Below are 17,113 nucleotides of genomic sequence, written 5' to 3'. Positions count from 1 at the left end.
GCTGACAGGGACATAGTGATTGGTAAGGGGTCATCCACAGATGATAGCAGGCGCACGGGGTGTTTCCAGCATTCGCAGTATTTTGCTTTTGTTCATATTTAATGACCCTCTGAATTGTGTGAAATAATCCAATGTTTTTGTGCTAGGGGAGTCCGGTACTGGGATGGGCCGTGATGAGTACATCGGCCACGTGGCTAAAGACATTGAAAGCAAGCTTCCAATCCTGTTTGATCTCGACACTATCTATAAAAAATTTGCATTGCAAATTACACCAACAACAGTGGTACTGCTGCAAGAGCTGGAACGTTTCAACCTGCTGATTGACCGCATGTCCCGATCACTGATGGAATTACAGAGGGTAGGTCCTGCTGCTCCCAGTTCCCGGAGAACCCATCTATTAAAATCTAGGGTTGGCCAATGACGAGCAGTGGAAGGTTTGTAGCTTTGATCGAATATTTTACTCCAACTATGGGATCGGCAGTGGACAGGAGGTTTAACGCCAAACACTTTCTCTGCTCATTGAGAAACACTTACCCCAGTCCAACGCTGGCATCTCCAAATCATTGAGAAACACTTCTTCCTGTGCTTACCCCAGTCCAACGCTGGCATCTCCAAATCATTGAGAAACAATTCTTCCTGTGCTTACCCCAGTCCAACGCTGGCATCTCCAAATCATTGAGAAACAATTCTTCCTGTGCTTACCCCAGTCCAACGCTGGCATCTCCAAATCATTGAGAAACACTTCTTCCTGTGCTTACCCCAGTCCAACGCTGGCATCTCCAAATCATTGAGAAACAATTCTTCCTGTGCTTACCCCAGTCCAACGCTGGCATCTCCAAATCATTGAGAAACACTTCTTCCTGTGCTTACCCCAGTCCAACGCTGGCATCTCCAAATCATTGAGAAACAGACAACTCAAGGGAATTCACTTAATCCATCCGGAATCTGCCTGCTGTCTGTAACACACTACCCAGTTAGGCCCTTTTTCCAGCTCGTCTCCATAATCCATTATCATTTTTGTCCAGTTCACACAAGGTGGATGATCCTGTTACTAAATGATCAGCATATTTAATTTCAAATTCTCTTCCAAATACTTTAACAGAGGAGTTGATCCATTTGAAATGAGTGGGATCGTGCCTCCACTAAACGCAGGGAGAGTTTGGCCTGATTAAATGGCTAAGATTATTTTGTAGACAATCAGAAGTGGGGGGAGGAGAACTGTTTATACTTTGAGGAGCATTTAAAACACTGCTTTTCAACCATGTGTGAAGTATTTAGAATTTTACTTTACACCATTCTGTAAATTCTGTCTGTTCCAATTTGCCCGGCATGTTTCGAGGGATGGGGTGTTCATGTTATGTGTTTATTTCTAACGCTGTGTTGTGTATGTGTGTGTGTGTGTTTGTGTGTGTGTGTCTGTGTGTGTGTCTGTGTCTGTTTCTGTGTGTGTCTGTGTGTGTGTCTGTGTGTCGTGTCTGTGTCTGTGTGTCTGTGTGTGTCTGTGTGTGTGTCTGTGTGTGTGTGTGTCTGTGTCTGTGTCTGTCTGTGTGTCGTGTCTGTGTCTGTGTGTGTCTGTGTGTGTGTCTGTGTGTGTGTCTGTGTGTGTGTGTGTCGTGTCTGTGTCTGTGTGTGTGTCTGTGTGTGTCTGTGTGTGTGTGTCTGTGTGTGTGTGTCTGTGTGTGTCTGTGTGTGTGTCTGTGTGTGTGTGTCTGTGTGTGTGTCTGTGTGTGTCTGTGTGTGTCTGTGTGTGTGTCTGTGTGTGTGTGTCTGTGTGTGCGTGTCTGTGTGTGTGTGTGTCTGTGTGTGTGTGTCTGTGTGTGTGTGTCTGTGTGTGTGTCTGTGTGTGTCTGTGTCTGTGTGTGTCTGTGTGTGTGTGTGTCTGTGTCTGTGTGTTCCTTTATTACAAGAGGACAAATATCTAGAAAACTAACATCAAGCTACTTTTAAAGGAAAAATGTAGTCTGTTAAATTGGCTACATTTGCAGCACAGGCAGCCATTCAGCCCGTCATTTCTGCACCGACTCCCAAAATAATAATAATCTTTATTGTCACAAGTTGGTTTACATTAACACTGCAATGATGTTACTGTGAAAAGCCCCTAGTCACCACATTCCAGCGCCTATTCGGGTCACAGAGGGAGAATTCAGAATGTCCAGTTCACATTACAGCACGTCTTGTGGGAGGAAACCGGAATACTGGGAGGAAACCCACGTACAGACAGGGAGAACGTGCAGACTCCGCGCACACAGTAACTCAAGCCGGGAATCGAACCTGGGTCCCTGGCGCTGTGGAGCAACAGTGCTAACTGCTGTGTTACAGTGCTAGTGACGGCAGGTGATGATATTCCAGCAGCGGTGGCTATTCATGAAGGTCCTGCTTTCTTAACCTTGCCCCTCGCCTGAGGTGTGGTGACCCTCCGGTTAAATCACCACCAGCCAGCTGCCCCCCTGAAAGGGGAAAGCAGCCGATGGTCATCTGGGACTGTGGCCACTTTACCTTTTTAAAAAAATGTTTTTATTCTCCATTTTCACATTTTCCTCCAAAATTCACCCCCCCCCCCCCAAACAGTAAATGGTAACAAATACAAAATCAATCCCCTCAACAATAACAACGATCCCATCCTCCCACCACCCCAAACAACAGCCCACCCGTCAATATCTGCATCCAATAAAACAGACCCTCCCACGGTGGGAACAAAAAACAAAAGAGAAAAAGAAAAAGGAGTCCGGGACCGCCCATGGTCACCATAGAGTCCACTCCCCTCCTCCCCCCCCCCTCCTCCCCCCATCCCCCCTCCTCCCCCCCTCCCCCACCCCGCTCCTCCCCCCATCCCCCCCATCCCCCACCCCCCTCCTCCCCATCCCCCTCCTCCCCCATCCCCCCATTCCCCACCCCCCTCCTCCCCATCCCCCTCCTCCCCCCTCCTCCCCCCCTCCTCCCCCATCCCCCCTCCCCTCACCCCCCTCCTCCCCCCCTCCTCCCCCCTCCTCCCCCCCTCCTCCCCATCCCCCTCCTCCCCCCTCCTCCCCCCATTCCCCACACCCCTCCTCCCCATCCCCCCTCCTCCCTCCCCCCTCCCCCATCCCCCCTCTCTCCCCCATCCCCCCTCCTCCCCCCATCCCCCCTCCTCCCCCCACCCCCCCTCCTCCCCATCCCCCCTCCTCCCCCCATCCCCCCTCCTCCCCCCATCCCCCCTCCTCCCCCCTAATCCATCCCCCCTCCCCCCCATTCCCCCTCCCCCCCATCCCTCCTCTTCCCATCCCCCTTCCTCCTCCCCCCCCCCACACTCAACGCCGTCCAACCTCTGAAAGAGTACCGTATGTGATACCCAGGAGTTGTAAACCCCCCCCCCCCCCCCTCCCCTCCCCTCCAACTCCTCTCGCCCACTGCCTCTTGTAAAACTCCTTCCCCCAACCTCGGTTCCTTCCCCCCAACTTTCCACCCCGGCTAGACCCCTCGGACCCTGTTCTGCCAGGCTCCGATGGCCGCAGCACCTCCCCCCACCTTGCTCCCATTCACTGACCGGTTTAAACCGGCCAGCCGAGAGGCCCCCGCACGGGTCCCTTTCCCGACCCAAGGAAAGCCCAGTAATCCCCTTTTAGCACACACACCCCGCATATCTACCTACACCCCAAAGAGCCCTCAATTCTAGTCCAAGTCCCATCACTTCTCTTGTCCAAATATATACAACATTGGCACCTTTAGCCCATACACCCACACGCAGTGAAACAAAAAAGAAAAGACAAAAAAGAAGAAAATACAGTCATGAGGTTACATAGACATAGACATAGAACAGTACAGCACAGAACAGGCCCTTCGGCCCTCGATGTTGTGCCGAGCAATGATCACCCTACTCAAACCCACGTATCCACCCTGTACCTGTAACCCAACAACCCCCCCTCTAACCTTACTTTTTAGGACACTACGGGCAATTTAGCATGGCCAATCCACCTAACCCCGCACATCTTTGGACTGTGGGAGGAAACCGGAGCACCCGGAGGAAACCCACGCACACACGGGGAGGACGTGCAGACTCCACACAGACAGTGACCCAGCGGGGAACCGAACCTGGGACCCTGGAGCTGTGAAGCATTTATGCTAACCACCATGCTACCGTGCTGCCCAAACGCAGTGAATGTTACATCGGCACATGGCCATTTCTCAATTTCTCAGTTCTGCCACAGTCCTTCTGCCTTCGCAAACTCCCCCGCTGACTCCGCCGTTCCAAAATATGTCCTTGAGCTTGTAAGTCACCCTCAGCTTCGCTGGATATACAATGCCGCACTGCACCTTGCTAATGTACAGTGCCCTCTTCACCCGGCTGAAGGCAGCCCGCCTCCTCACCAGCTCCACCGTAAAGTCCTGGTATACACGTATACCAGCTATAGCCCACTGCACCACCTGCTTCTGCTTGGCCCAGCACAGGACCTTCTCCTTTCCACTGTACCTACGGAAGCACAGAGTCACTACCCTCGGCGGCTCACTCTCCTTTGGTACAGGCCTCCCCGACCGATGAGCCCGATCCAGCTCGCATCGGGAGGGATCCTCCCCCTCCCCCAATAGTTTCCCCAGTATAGCAGCAAAATACTCTGTCGGCCTCGGCCCTTCCACTCCTTCGGGCAGCCCCACAATCCTCAAATTCTGTCGCCTGGACCTGTTTTCCAGGTCTTCCAATTTCCCTCGCAGATCCTTGTTCACCTCCATCACCTTCCGCATCTCCTTCCCCATCGAGGTAAGTTGATCACCGTGCTGCGCCACCGTCTCCTCCACTTCCTTCAGCGCCTCCCCTTGCTCCCGCACCTCCGCCACTGCGCTCGCCACCGCCGTCATCACCGGGGAAATCGCCTCCTCCACCAGCACATTCAAAACCTCCCTCATCTCCTTCCTCATCGCCTCCAGGTGTTTTGTAAACTGCCGTTCGAATTCTGCAGCCATTACCGTAGTTATTTCTTCAGCCGTAAGCAATGAGGCCTCCCCTGGGGCTCCAGCCTCCTTTTCCCCCAGTGACCCCGTGGTGACCTCTCCTCTCCCCAAAAGGCCCTCAGCTGTTCTTTTAACGGCCGTTTTCTTACCAACCCGTGACATCGTCTTCTACTGTGCCTCCTCCGTGCCTTCACCCTGCCTCCTCCGTGCCTTCACCCTGCCTCCTCCGTGCCTTCACCGTGCCTTCACCCTGCCTCCTCCGTGCCTCCTCCGTGCCTCCTCCGTGCCTTCACCATGCCTTCACCGTGCCTCCTCCGTGCCTTCACCCTGCCTTCACCCTGCCTTCACCCTGCCTCCTCCGTGCCTTCACCCTGCCTCCTCTGTGCCTTCACCCTGCCTTCACCCTGCCTCCTCCGTGCCTTCACCGTGCCTTCACCCTGCCTCCTCCGTGCCTTCACCCTGCCTCCTCCGTGCCTTCACCCTGCCTCCTCCGTGCCTTCACCCTGCCTTCACCCTGCCTCCTCCGTGCCTTCACCCTGCCTTCACCCTGCCTCCTCCGTGCCTTCACCCTGCCTCCTCCGTGCCTCCTCCGTGCCTTCACCCTGCCTTCACCCTGCCTTCACCCTGCCTTCACCCTGCCTCCTCCGTGCCTTCACCCTGCCTCCTCCGTGCCTTCACCCTGCCTTCACCCTGCCTCCTCCGTGCCTTCACCCTGCCTTCACCCTGCCTCCTCCGTGCCTTCACCCTGCCTCCTCCGTGCCTTCACCGTGCCTTCAACCTGCCTTCACCCTGCCTCCTCCGTGCCTTCACCCTGCCTCCTCCGTGCCTTCACCCTGCCTCCTCCGTGCCTTCACCCTGCCTTCACCCTGCCTCCTCCGTGCCTCCTCCGTGCCTTCACCCTGCCTCCTCCGTGCCTTCACCCTGCCTCCTCCGTGCCTTCACCCTGCCTCCTCCGTGCCTTCACCCTGCCTCCTCCGTGCCTTCACCCTGCCTTCACCCTGCCTCCTCTGTGCCTTCACCCTGCCTTCACCCTGCCTCCTCCGTGCCTTCACCCTGCCTCCTCCGTGCCTTCACCCTGCCTCCTCCGTGCCTTCACCCTGCCTCCTCCGTGCCTTCACCCTGCCTTCACCCTGCCTCCTCCGTGCCTTCACCCTGCCTCCTTCGTGCCTTCACCCTGCCTCCTCCGTGCCTTCACCCTGCCTTCACCCTGCCTCCTCCGTGCCTCCTCTGTGCCTTCACCCTGCCTTCACCCTGCCTCCTCCGTGCCTTCACCCTGCCTCCTCCGTGCCTTCACCCTGCCTTCACCCTGCCTCCTCCGTGCCTTCACCCTGCCTTCACCCTGCCTCCTCCGTGCCTTCACCCTGCCTTCACCCTGCCTCCTCCGTGCCTCCTCCGTGCCTTCACCCTGCCTCCTCCGTGCCTTCACCCTGCCTTCACCCTGCCTCCTCCGTGCCTTCACCCTGCCTTCACCCTGCCTTCACCCTGCCTTCACCCTGCCTCCTCCGTGCCTTCACCCTGCCTCCTCCGTGCCTTCACCCTGCCTCCTCCGTGCCTTCACCCTGCCTCCTCCGTGCCTTCACCCTGCCTCCTCCGTGCCTTCACCCTGCCTCCTCCGTGCCTTCACCCTGCCTCCTCCGTGCCTTCACCCTGCCTCCTCCGTGCCTTCACCGTGCCTTCACCCTGCCTCCTCTGTGCCTTCACCCTGCCTCCTCCGTGCCTTCACCCTGCCTCCTCCGTGCCTTCACCCTGCCTTCACCCTGCCTCCTCCGTGCCTTCACCCTGCCTTCACCCTGCCTTCACCGTGCCTTCACCCTGCCTTCACCCTGCCTCCTCCGTGCCTTCACCCTGCCTTCACCCTGCCTTCACCCTGCCTCCTCCGTGCCTTCACCCTGCCTCCTCCGTGCCTTCACCCTGCCTTCACCCTGCCTCCTCCGTGCCTCCTCCGTGCCTCCTCCGTGCCTTCACCCTGCCTTCACCCTGCCTCCTCCGTGCCTTCACCCTGCCTTCACCCTGCCTCCTCCGTGCCTCCTCCGTGCCTTCACCCTGCCTCCTCCGTGCCTTCACCCTGCCTCCTCCGTGCCTTCACCCTGCCTTCACCCTGCCTTCACCCTGCCTCCTCCGTGCCTTCACCCTGCCTCCTCCGTGCCTTCACCCTGCCTTCACCCTGCCTTCACCCTGCCTCCTCCGTGCTTTCACCCTGCCTCCTCCGTGCCTTCACCCTGCCTCCTCCGTGCCTTCACCCTGCCTCCTCCGTGCCTTCACCCTACCTTCACTCTGCCTCCTCCGTGCCTTCACCCTGCCTCCTCCGTGCCTTCACCGTGCCTTCACCCTGCCTCCTCCGTGCCTTCACCCTGCCTCCTCCGTGCCTTCACCCTGCCTCCTCCGTGCCTTCACCCTGCCTTCACCCTGCCTCCTCCGTGCCTTCACCCTGCCTTCACCCTGCCTCCTCCGTGCCTCCTCCGTGCCTTCACCCTGCCTTCACCCTGCCTCCTCCGTGCCTTCACCCTGCCTTCACCCTGCCTCCTCCGTGCCTCCTCCGTGCCTCCTCCGTGCCTTCACCCTGCCTCCTCCGTGCCTTCACCCTGCCTCCTCCGTGCCTTCACCCTGCCTTCACCCTGCCTTCACCCTGCCTCCTCCGTGCCTTCACCCTGCCTCCTCCGTGCCTTCACCCTGCCTTCACCCTGCCTTCACCCTGCCTCCTCCGTTCCTTCACCCTGCCTCCTCCGTGCCTTCACCCTGCCTCCTCCGTGCCTTCACCCTGCCTCCTCCGTGCCTTCACCCTACCTTCACTCTGCCTCCTCCGTGCCTTCACCCTGCCTCCTCCGTGCCTTCACCGTGCCTTCACCCTGCCTCCTCCGTGCCTTCACCCTGCCTCCTCCGTGCCTTCACCCTGCCTTCACCCTGCCTTCACCCTGCCTCCTCCGTGCCTTCACCCTGCCTCCTCCGTGCCTTCACCCTGCCTTCACCCTGCCTCCTCCGTGCCTTCACCCTGCCTTCACCCTGCCTCCTCCGTGCCTTCACCCTGCCTTCACCCTGCCTTCACCCTGCCTCCTCCGTGCCTTCACCCTGCCTTCACCCTGCCTTCACCCTGCCTCCTCCGTGCCTTCACCCTGCCTCCTCCGTGCCTTCACCCTGCCTCCTCCGTGCCTTCACCCTGCCTTCACCCTGCCTTCACCGTGCCTTCACCCTGCCTTCACCCTGCCTCCTCCGTGCCTTCACCCTGCCTGTGATGGCTCCGTGGACCCTGGGACCGGGCTTAAATCCCTGAAAATGCCATTCCCGATCGGGAGCCCTGCGTTTTGCGGCCGCCTCCCGCCCGCCGTCTCCGGAAGTCCCTGCCAATTTACCTTAACCTGGCTCCAGCAATAACTGCAGCCAAGAACCATGATATGAAAGAGCCAATCAGTAAAGCAAGATTTTGGTTTATTACAATCAACCTGACATCCGCTGATCATGAGATGAGATTTTAATATGTTTGAGCCTTGGATTGATGTTGAATTGCTGGAATATTGCAGGCTTTGGCTGGTGAAGTGGGAATGAGCAGTGAGCTGGATGAGGTGGCACGAGCTCTCTTTAATGGCCATATTCCTGCTATCTGGAGAAGACTAGCTCCTGACACTCTGAAATCACTCGGCAACTGGATGATCCATTTCAAGAGGAGGTTTGACCAGTACATGGCATGGGTTAGTGTCAAAATAATCTCCAAGGACATTTCTTTTATAATCTTTATTATCGTCACAAGTAGGCTTACATTAACATGGCAATGAAGTTCTTTACAATATTCAACTAATTAGAATGTTTCCAGTGACAGAAGCAAATGAACATTTGTTTAAATTAGTTATTTTGCAGCAAACGTACAGCCGAGATATTTCCAGTGAAACTAGGAGCTGGTTTTCCCAATCAAATCCTTTGTTATGAAGATTAGGAAAATTATCCGAGCCCAAAGCCACTTCTCACTGGCTCTCCACCTTCGTATGTGATTTCTGAAACTTGCCCCAGGGGTGGGGTTCAGGCGTTACCCGTAACAGGCTCAGAGCAGAGAATGCACATCCACCCTTCTTACAGGAGGGCCAGGGGTCCGCCTTTTCCTGTCTGCGCCAACAACAAGTACAAGTTGTGTATATATATTCAAAAATAAAATCCCAAAGTGTTGAACACATTGTTGGAAAACATTTGGTATCAAAAGCAGTATTTGCACTGACCATAATCCTGGCCAAAGAATTGGGATTTCAAGAGTGTTGGAATGAGGGAAAGGTATTCCAGAACTTGGGACAGAAGGTAAAGCCGGCAGTGTTGGATATTAATATACAAGAGGCGACAATGGAAGAGAAGAGAGAGTAATGGAGGGGGAGAGGGAGGGGGGGGGGGGGGGGGAGAGGGTGGGGGAGGTCATTAGGATGTGCCTTGGGCAGGGACAGCCGCATTAGCAGGTTATGCTGGTGAACGGAAGTGAGGTGGTGGGGGAGAGGCCAAGAGGGGTGGCCAGGGGGAGGGGGGAAAGGGGAAGTCAGGGGGGGGGGGAAGTGGAAGGGGAAAAGCAGGGGGGGGGGGGTTTCTGCGACGCGGCAGGGGGTGAGAGATGACATGGTCATGGGCGAAGAACGGGGTCACCTGGGATGGGCTGGGTACAGATTGGAATTAAAGGGGAGGGAGTTAAGTGGGGAAGATGACGGACGGTCGAGGGGATTGGAGGCGCTAGCCTACGGTAAGGTTGGTAACGTCGAACGTCCGGGGACTGAATGGGCCGGTTAAAAGGTCGCGGGTGTTCACGCACCTCAGGAGCTTGAAAGCGGGGGTGGTCTTTCCACAGGAGACACACCTCTGTGTGAAGGGCCAGGTTAGGTTAAGGAAGGGGTGGGTCGGGCAGGTTTTTCACTCGGGGTTTGATTTGAAATCGAGGGAAATGGCGATTTTAATGAACAAAAAAAATGGGATTAGTGAGTGCGAAGGAGGTGAGGGATCCGGGTGGGAGATATGTGATTGTGAGTGGGGTATTGGAAGGGGCACCGATAGTGTTGGTAAATGTGTCTGCACCAAATTGGGATGATGTGGGTTTTATGAGGGGGTTGCTGGCAGCAATCCCGGATTTGTCCACGTACCAGTTGATTATTGGAGGAGATTCTAACTGTGTCCTGGAGCCGAGGGTGGATAGATCGAGCCCCAGGTCGATGGGTAGGGTACGAATGGGGAGGGAGCTGGTGGGGAGGGGTGGGGGGGTTATGGAGAGGATGGGTATGGTGGATTCATGGCGCTTTCAGAACCCAGGGGGAAGGGAGTATTCCTTCTTTTCACACGTCTATAAGGTATATTCGAGGATTGATTACGTTGTAGTGAGTGGGGGGATTTTGGTTGGGGTGGAGGGGGCAGAGTATGTGGGGTTAGTTATCTCGGACCATGCACCCCACTGGCTGGATATTCGGTTCAGTACGGGACGAGAGCAGAGGCCGGGGTGGAGGTTTGACTTGGGGTTGTTGGCGGATGGAGGTTTTTGTGATAAGGTGCGGTTGGCATTTAGGGATTATGTGGAGTTCAATCAGAATGGGGAGGTGTGGCTGGGCATTTTTTGGGAAGCACTGAAGGCAGTGGCCCGGGGAGAAATTATCTCATTTACGGTTCATGCGAATAAGGAAAGGAGGGCGGAACATGACCGTCTAGTGAGCGAGGTAGTGGAGGGAATATTCGAGGGTGCCTACCGTGGAGGGATTGGCGAGGAGGAAATAGTTACAGGGGCAGTTTGACAGGCTGACATTGGGGAGGGCGGTAGGGCAACTGGGTAGGGCAAGAGGGGTGTAATACGAGTATGGGGAGAAGGCGAGCCGCATGCTGGCGCTCCAGCTGTGGAGGCAGGCTGTGTCCAGGGAAATATTGAAGATCCGGACTGGGACTGGGGATGTGGTGTCAGAGCCAGGGAAGATAAATGAGGCATTTAGAGAGTATTACCAGGGACTTTATGAGGCAGTCCCAGGAGGAGAGAAGGGGGGACATGGGGCGGTTTCTGGACGAGCTGGAATTTCCCCAGGTGGAGGAAGCAAAGAGGCAGGCATTGGAGGAGCCCCTGGGGCTGAGGGAGGTGCTGGATAGTATCAGGGATATGAAGTCGGGGAAGGCCCCTGGGCTGGATGGGTACCCGGCAGAATTTTATGCGGAATTTGCGGCGGACCTGGCACCACATCTGTTGGGGGCGTTTAATGAAGCGCTGGAGAAGGGAGAGTTACCGGATATCGCCGCCGCTGGATGCTGAATCCCGCCTGATGTTTCAGATAAGCCCAAGCTATCAGAGAGTCATAGAATTTACAGTGCCGAAGGAGGCCATTCAGCCCATCAAGTCTGGGAAAGAGCACCGTACTTAAGCCCACACCCCCCACTCGATCCCCGTAACCCAGTAACCCCACCCAACCCTTTTTGTTTGGTCAGTAAGGACAATTTATCACGGCCAATCCACCTAACCTGCACATCTTTGGACTGTGGGAGGAAACCACTTAATGTAGGTACTGGTTACTATAGGAACTGGTTAATGTAGGTACTGGTTATTGTAGGAATTGATTAATGTAGGAACTGGTTACTATAGGAACTGGTTAATGTAGGTACTGGTTATTGTAGGAATTGATTAATGTAGGAACTGGTTACGGTAGGTACTGGTTACTCTAGGTACTGGTGACGAGGTACTGGTTACCCTGGTGACTAGGTACTGGTGACTGTAGGGCCTGGTTAATGTAGGTACTGATTACCCTGGTGACCTTAGGTACTGGTGACTAGGTACTGGTTAATGAAGGTACTGGTTACCCTGGTGACCTTAGGTACTGGTGACTGGAGGTACTGGTGATTGTAGGTACTGGTTACTCTAGGTACTAGTTACTGTAGGAACTGGTTAATGAAGGTACTGGTTACCCTGGTTACTGTAGGTACTGGCGACTAGGTACTGGTGACTGTAGGTACTGGTTACTGTAGGTAGTGGTTAATGTAGGTACTGGTTACTGTAGGTAGTGGTTAATGTAGGTACTGGTTACTGTAGGTAGTGGTTAATGTAGGTACTGGTTACTGTAGGAACTGGTTACTGTGGTCATTGGTGACTGTAGGTACTGGTGACTGTAGGTACTGGTTACTGTGGTTATTGGTGACTGTAGGTACTGGTTACTGTAGGAACTGGTGACTGTAGGTACTGGTTACTGTAGGTACTGGTGACTGTAGGTACTGGTGACTGTAGGTACTGGTTACTGTGGTTATTGGTGACTGTAGGTACTGGTGACTGTAGGTACTGGTTACTGTGGTTATTGGTGACTGTAGGAACTGGTTACTGTAGGAACTGGTTACTGTAGAAACTGGTTAATGTAGGTACTGGTTACCCTTGTGACTGTACGTCCTGGTGACTGTAGGTACTGGTTACTGTGGTTATTGGTGCCTGTAGGTACTGGTTACTGTAGGTACTGGTTACTGTAGGAACTGGTTACTGTAGAAACTGGTTAATGTAGGTACTGGTTACCCTTGTGACTGTACGTCCTGGTGACTGTAGGTACTGGTTACCCTTGTGACTGTACGTCCTGGTGACTGTAGGTACTAATTACTGTGGTTAATGGTGACTGTAGGTACTGGTGACTGTAGGTACTGGTTACTGTAGGAACTGGTTACTGTGGTTATTGGTGACTGTAGGTACTGGTGACTGTAGGTACTGGTGACTGTAGGTACTGGTTACTGTGGTTATTGGTGACTGTAGGTACTGGTGACTGTAGGTACTGGTGACTGTAGGTACTGGTGACTGTAGGTACTGGTGACTGTAGGTACTAATTACTGTGGTTAATGGTGACTGTGGGTACTGGTGACTGTAGGTACTGGTTACTGTAGGAACTGGTTACTGTGGTTATTGGTGACTGTAGGTACTGGTTACTGTAGGTACTGGTGACTGTAGGTACTGGTTACTGGGTTATTGGTGACTGTAGGTACTAGTGACTGTAGGTACTGGTGACTGTAGGTAGTGGTTAATGTAGGTACTGGTTACTGTAGGTAGTGGTTAATGTAGGTACTGGTTACTGTAGGAACTGGTTACTGTGGTCATTGGTGACTGTAGGTACTGGTGACTGTAGGTACTGGTTACTGTGGTTATTGGTGACTGTAGGTACTGGTTACTGTAGGAACTGGTGACTGTAGGTACTGGTTACTGTAGGTACTGGTGACTGTAGGTACTGGTGACTGTAGGTACTGGTTACTGTGGTTATTGGTGACTGTAGGTACTGGTGACTGTAGGTACTGGTTACTGTGGTTATTGGTGACTGTAGGAACTGGTTACTGTAGGAACTGGTTACTGTAGAAACTGGTTAATGTAGGTACTGGTTACCCTTGTGACTGTACGTCCTGGTGACTGTAGGTACTGGTTACTGTGGTTATTGGTGCCTGTAGGTACTGGTTACTGTAGGTACTGGTTACTGTAGGAACTGGTTACTGTAGAAACTGGTTAATGTAGGTACTGGTTACCCTTGTGACTGTACGTCCTGGTGACTGTAGGTACTGGTTACCCTTGTGACTGTACGTCCTGGTGACTGTAGGTACTAATTACTGTGGTTAATGGTGACTGTAGGTACTGGTGACTGTAGGTACTGGTTACTGTAGGAACTGGTTACTGTGGTTATTGGTGACTGTAGGTACTGGTGACTGTAGGTACTGGTGACTGTAGGTACTGGTTACTGTGGTTATTGGTGACTGTAGGTACTGGTGACTGTAGGTACTGGTGACTGTAGGTACTGGTGACTGTAGGTACTAATTACTGTGGTTAATGGTGACTGTGGGTACTGGTGACTGTAGGTACTGGTTACTGTAGGAACTGGTTACTGTGGTTATTGGTGACTGTAGGTACTGGTTACTGTAGGTACTGGTGACTGTAGGTACTGGTTACTGGGTTATTGGTGACTGTAGGTACTAGTGACTGTAGGTACTGGTGACTGTAGGTACTGGTTACTGTGGTTATTGGTGAATGTAGGAACTGGTTACTGTAGGAACTGGTTACTGTAGAAACTGGTTAATGTAGGTACTGGTTACTGTAGGTACTGGTTACTGTAGGAACTGGTTACTGTGGTTATTGGTGACTGTAGGTACTGGTTACTGTAGGAACTGGTTACTGTAGAAACTGGTGACTGTAGGTACTGGTTACTGTAGGTACTGGTGACTGTAGGTACTGGTTACTGTGGTTATTGGTGACTGTAGGTACTGGTGACTGTAGGAACTGGTTACTGTAGAAACTGGTTAATGTAGGTACTGGTTACCCTTGTGACTGTACGTCCTGGTGACTGTAGGTACTGGTTACTGTGGTTATTGGTGCCTGTAGGTACTGGTTACTCTAGGTACTGGTTACTGTAGGAACTGGTTACTGTAGAAACTGGTTAATGTAGGTACTGGTTACCCTTGTGACTGTACGTCCTGGTGACTGTAGGTACTAGTTACTGTGGTTAACGGTGACTGTAGGTACTGGTGACTGTAGGCACTGGTTACTGTAGGAACTGGTTACTGTAGAAACTGGTTAATGTAGGTACTGGTTACCCTTGTGACTGTAGGTACTGGTTACTGTGGTTATTGGTGACTGTAGGCACTGGTTACTGTAGGTACTGGTGACTGTAGGAACTGGTGACTGTAGGTACTGGTGACTGTAGGTACTGGTTACTGTGGTTATTGGTGACTGTAGGTACTGGTTACTGTGGTTATTGGTGACTGTAGGTACTGGTTACTGTAGGAACTGGTTACTGTAGAAACTGGTTAATGTAGGTACTGGTTACCCTTGTGACTGTACGTCCTGGTGACTGTAGGTACTGGTTACTGTGGTTATTGGTGACTGTAGGTACTGGTTACTGTAGGTACTGGTTACTGTAGGAACTGGTTACTGTGGTTATTGGTGACTGTAGGTACTGGTTACTGTAGGTACTGGTTACTGTAGGTACTGGTTACTGGGTTATTGGTGACTGTAGGTACTAGTGACTGTAGGTACTGGTGACTGTAGGTACTGGTTACTGTAGGTAGTGGTTACTGTAGGTACTGGTGACTGTAGGTACTGGTTACTGTAGGTAGTGGTGACTGTGGGTACTGGTGACTGTAGGTAGTGGTTACTGTAGGTAGTGGTTACTGTAGGTAGTGGTGACTGTAGGTAGTGATTACTGTAGGTAGTGGTTACTGTAGGTACTGGTTACTGTAGGTAGTGGTTAATGTAGGTAGTGGTGACTGTGGTTATTGGTGATTGTAGGTACTGGTGACTGTAGGTAGTTGTTAATGTAGGTAGTGATTAATGTAGGTAGTGGTTACTGTAGGTAGTGGTTAATGTAGGTAGTGATTAATGTAGGTAGTGGTTACTGTAGGTACTGGTTACTGTAGGTATTGGTTACTTATCATTTTTCTGGCCTGATTTTGTTACGATCTGAATTGACAGGTTGAAGAAGGCGAACCCAGTGTGATGTGGCTATCTGGATTGCACATCCCAGAATCCTACCTGACTGCTCTAGTTCAGGCAACCTGCCGTAAGAATGGCTGGCCCCTCGATCGATCCACACTTTATACACAAGTGACCAAATACCAGACTGCTGACGATGTGATGGAGCGACCGGGCCAGGGTGAGGAAATTACTTTGTTATCTGAGGTTTAGTTTAAGAAAAGGGAATGATGTGTTTGTATTGAAGAGAGTGCCTGCAGATTATTAAACATTTCACACAATGGTTGGGACTTTGATCATTTACAATGAGCTAATTTGATGATTTATTTATGAGAATTCACAGGTCTGGTGACAATGTGGCATCGTAGCCAATCCCGATGAGAAAGGTCAAACATATATTTATAAAATGACATGTTCCTGAATTCTTAGTTCAATTTTGAATGTGAACTGTGGGCTAAACTGTTGCCTGTTTTTCTGGGTGGTAAACGGTTCCCTCAACATCAGGGAGAGTTTGTCACGGGGACAAAGTTCATGGACCAAGTTTTATCTGTAAACAGACCCAGCTTTTCAAACTGAGCCAAATAGCTGAACTTCTTTCATCCAGGAATCATTCTCCCAGTTCTCCTTTGAAGCGTTCCCAAACCCATTGTATGACCCACAAGGTAAGGGGAGCAAAACTGTTCCAGTTAGAGTTTAACCAATCCTTTAATCATTGCATTGTCTCCTTCGCTTGTACTGAATGATGTGATTCACAGCAACCAATGCCAGACGGTATGAATATCGAGGTTTAATATCATTTACTGTCTCATTCACTATTTGGCACAGATTTTAATATCATCTGCAAATTTCTTTACCATATTCTTAATTTTATTGTTGAGTTCATGAAACCAGTGGACATTAACAGGTTTAGAATGAGGATGATCCACAGTTATTATCTACACTCCTGCAGTGAAGTTGCCTAGAGTTTCCAGGGTTTGTTAATTCTTTTCAATGCTGCTTTTGCAGGCTGTTTTATTACTGGTTTATATATGGAAGGTGCAACCTGGGATATTGAAGAAAGTTGCCTGATTAGAAGCAAACCGAAGGAGCTGGTGACAGAACTTCCTGTTCTCAAGGTGATCCCTATCGAAGCTCATCGGCTTAAACTCCAGGTACGTAACAGCTGACTGAACATGTGGAACAGGATCTGATCAGCACCCATACACAAGCAAGAGAATGTTCATAGGTATAGTCACAGACACACAGTCATCACAACTGGGGGCGGCACGGTAGCACAGTGGTTAGCACTGCTGCCTCACAGCTCCAGAGTCCCGGGTTCGATTCCGGCCTCGGGTGACTGTGTGGAAATTGTACTTTCTCCCCGTTCCTGCGTGGGTTTCCTCCGGATGCTCCGGTTTCATCCCACAGCCCACAGATGTGCAGGTTAGGTGGGATTAAGGAAATCGGGAGTGAGTCTAGGAAGAGTGCTCTTTCAGATGGGCCGAATGGCCTCCTTCTGCACTGTCTAACTCAATGGGGACTATCCTGGATTGGGAAGACTCCCTCATGGCAGACATTTCACACACACTGAGTCTGAGAAAGTGAAGCATGTCAGCCCCAAGGGAAGCATTAATTCACAGATGTTATCTGTACCCAGACAGCCTGTTAAATATCATGTTGGCCAAGTTCTAACTACCCGGATACTGTAGGGATCTGAGAGTCTCTTCAAAAATTGTATCTTCCGACTTTCAGAAAACACAAGATGGTGGGTTCTCACACTGCTTGTAGAAGACTCTGAGAGGCGTTATA

At 52.3% G+C, this 17,113-nt stretch overlaps 1 protein-coding gene across 1 annotated transcript in view; it reads left to right on the top strand.

Moving 5' to 3' along the window:
• The window catches only part of LOC119977131 (dynein heavy chain 10, axonemal-like), a 552,876-nt gene extending 536,348 nt beyond the window's left edge, over positions 1-16,528 (top strand). Inside the window, 4 exon segments of the mRNA XM_038817763.1 lie at positions 147-358; positions 8,439-8,606; positions 15,326-15,506; positions 16,331-16,528. Coding sequence (XP_038673691.1) covers positions 147-358; positions 8,439-8,606; positions 15,326-15,506; positions 16,331-16,491 — 722 coding nt within the window. The 3' untranslated portion in view covers positions 16,492-16,528.
• Positions 16,529-17,113: the final 585 nt, after the last annotated feature.

The sequence above is a fragment of the Scyliorhinus canicula genome, chromosome 1 (assembly GCF_902713615.1).
Source record: "Scyliorhinus canicula chromosome 1, sScyCan1.1, whole genome shotgun sequence".
Taxonomy (NCBI): domain Eukaryota; kingdom Metazoa; phylum Chordata; class Chondrichthyes; order Carcharhiniformes; family Scyliorhinidae; genus Scyliorhinus; species Scyliorhinus canicula.
This window is presented reverse-complemented; position numbering and strand designations above follow the sequence as displayed.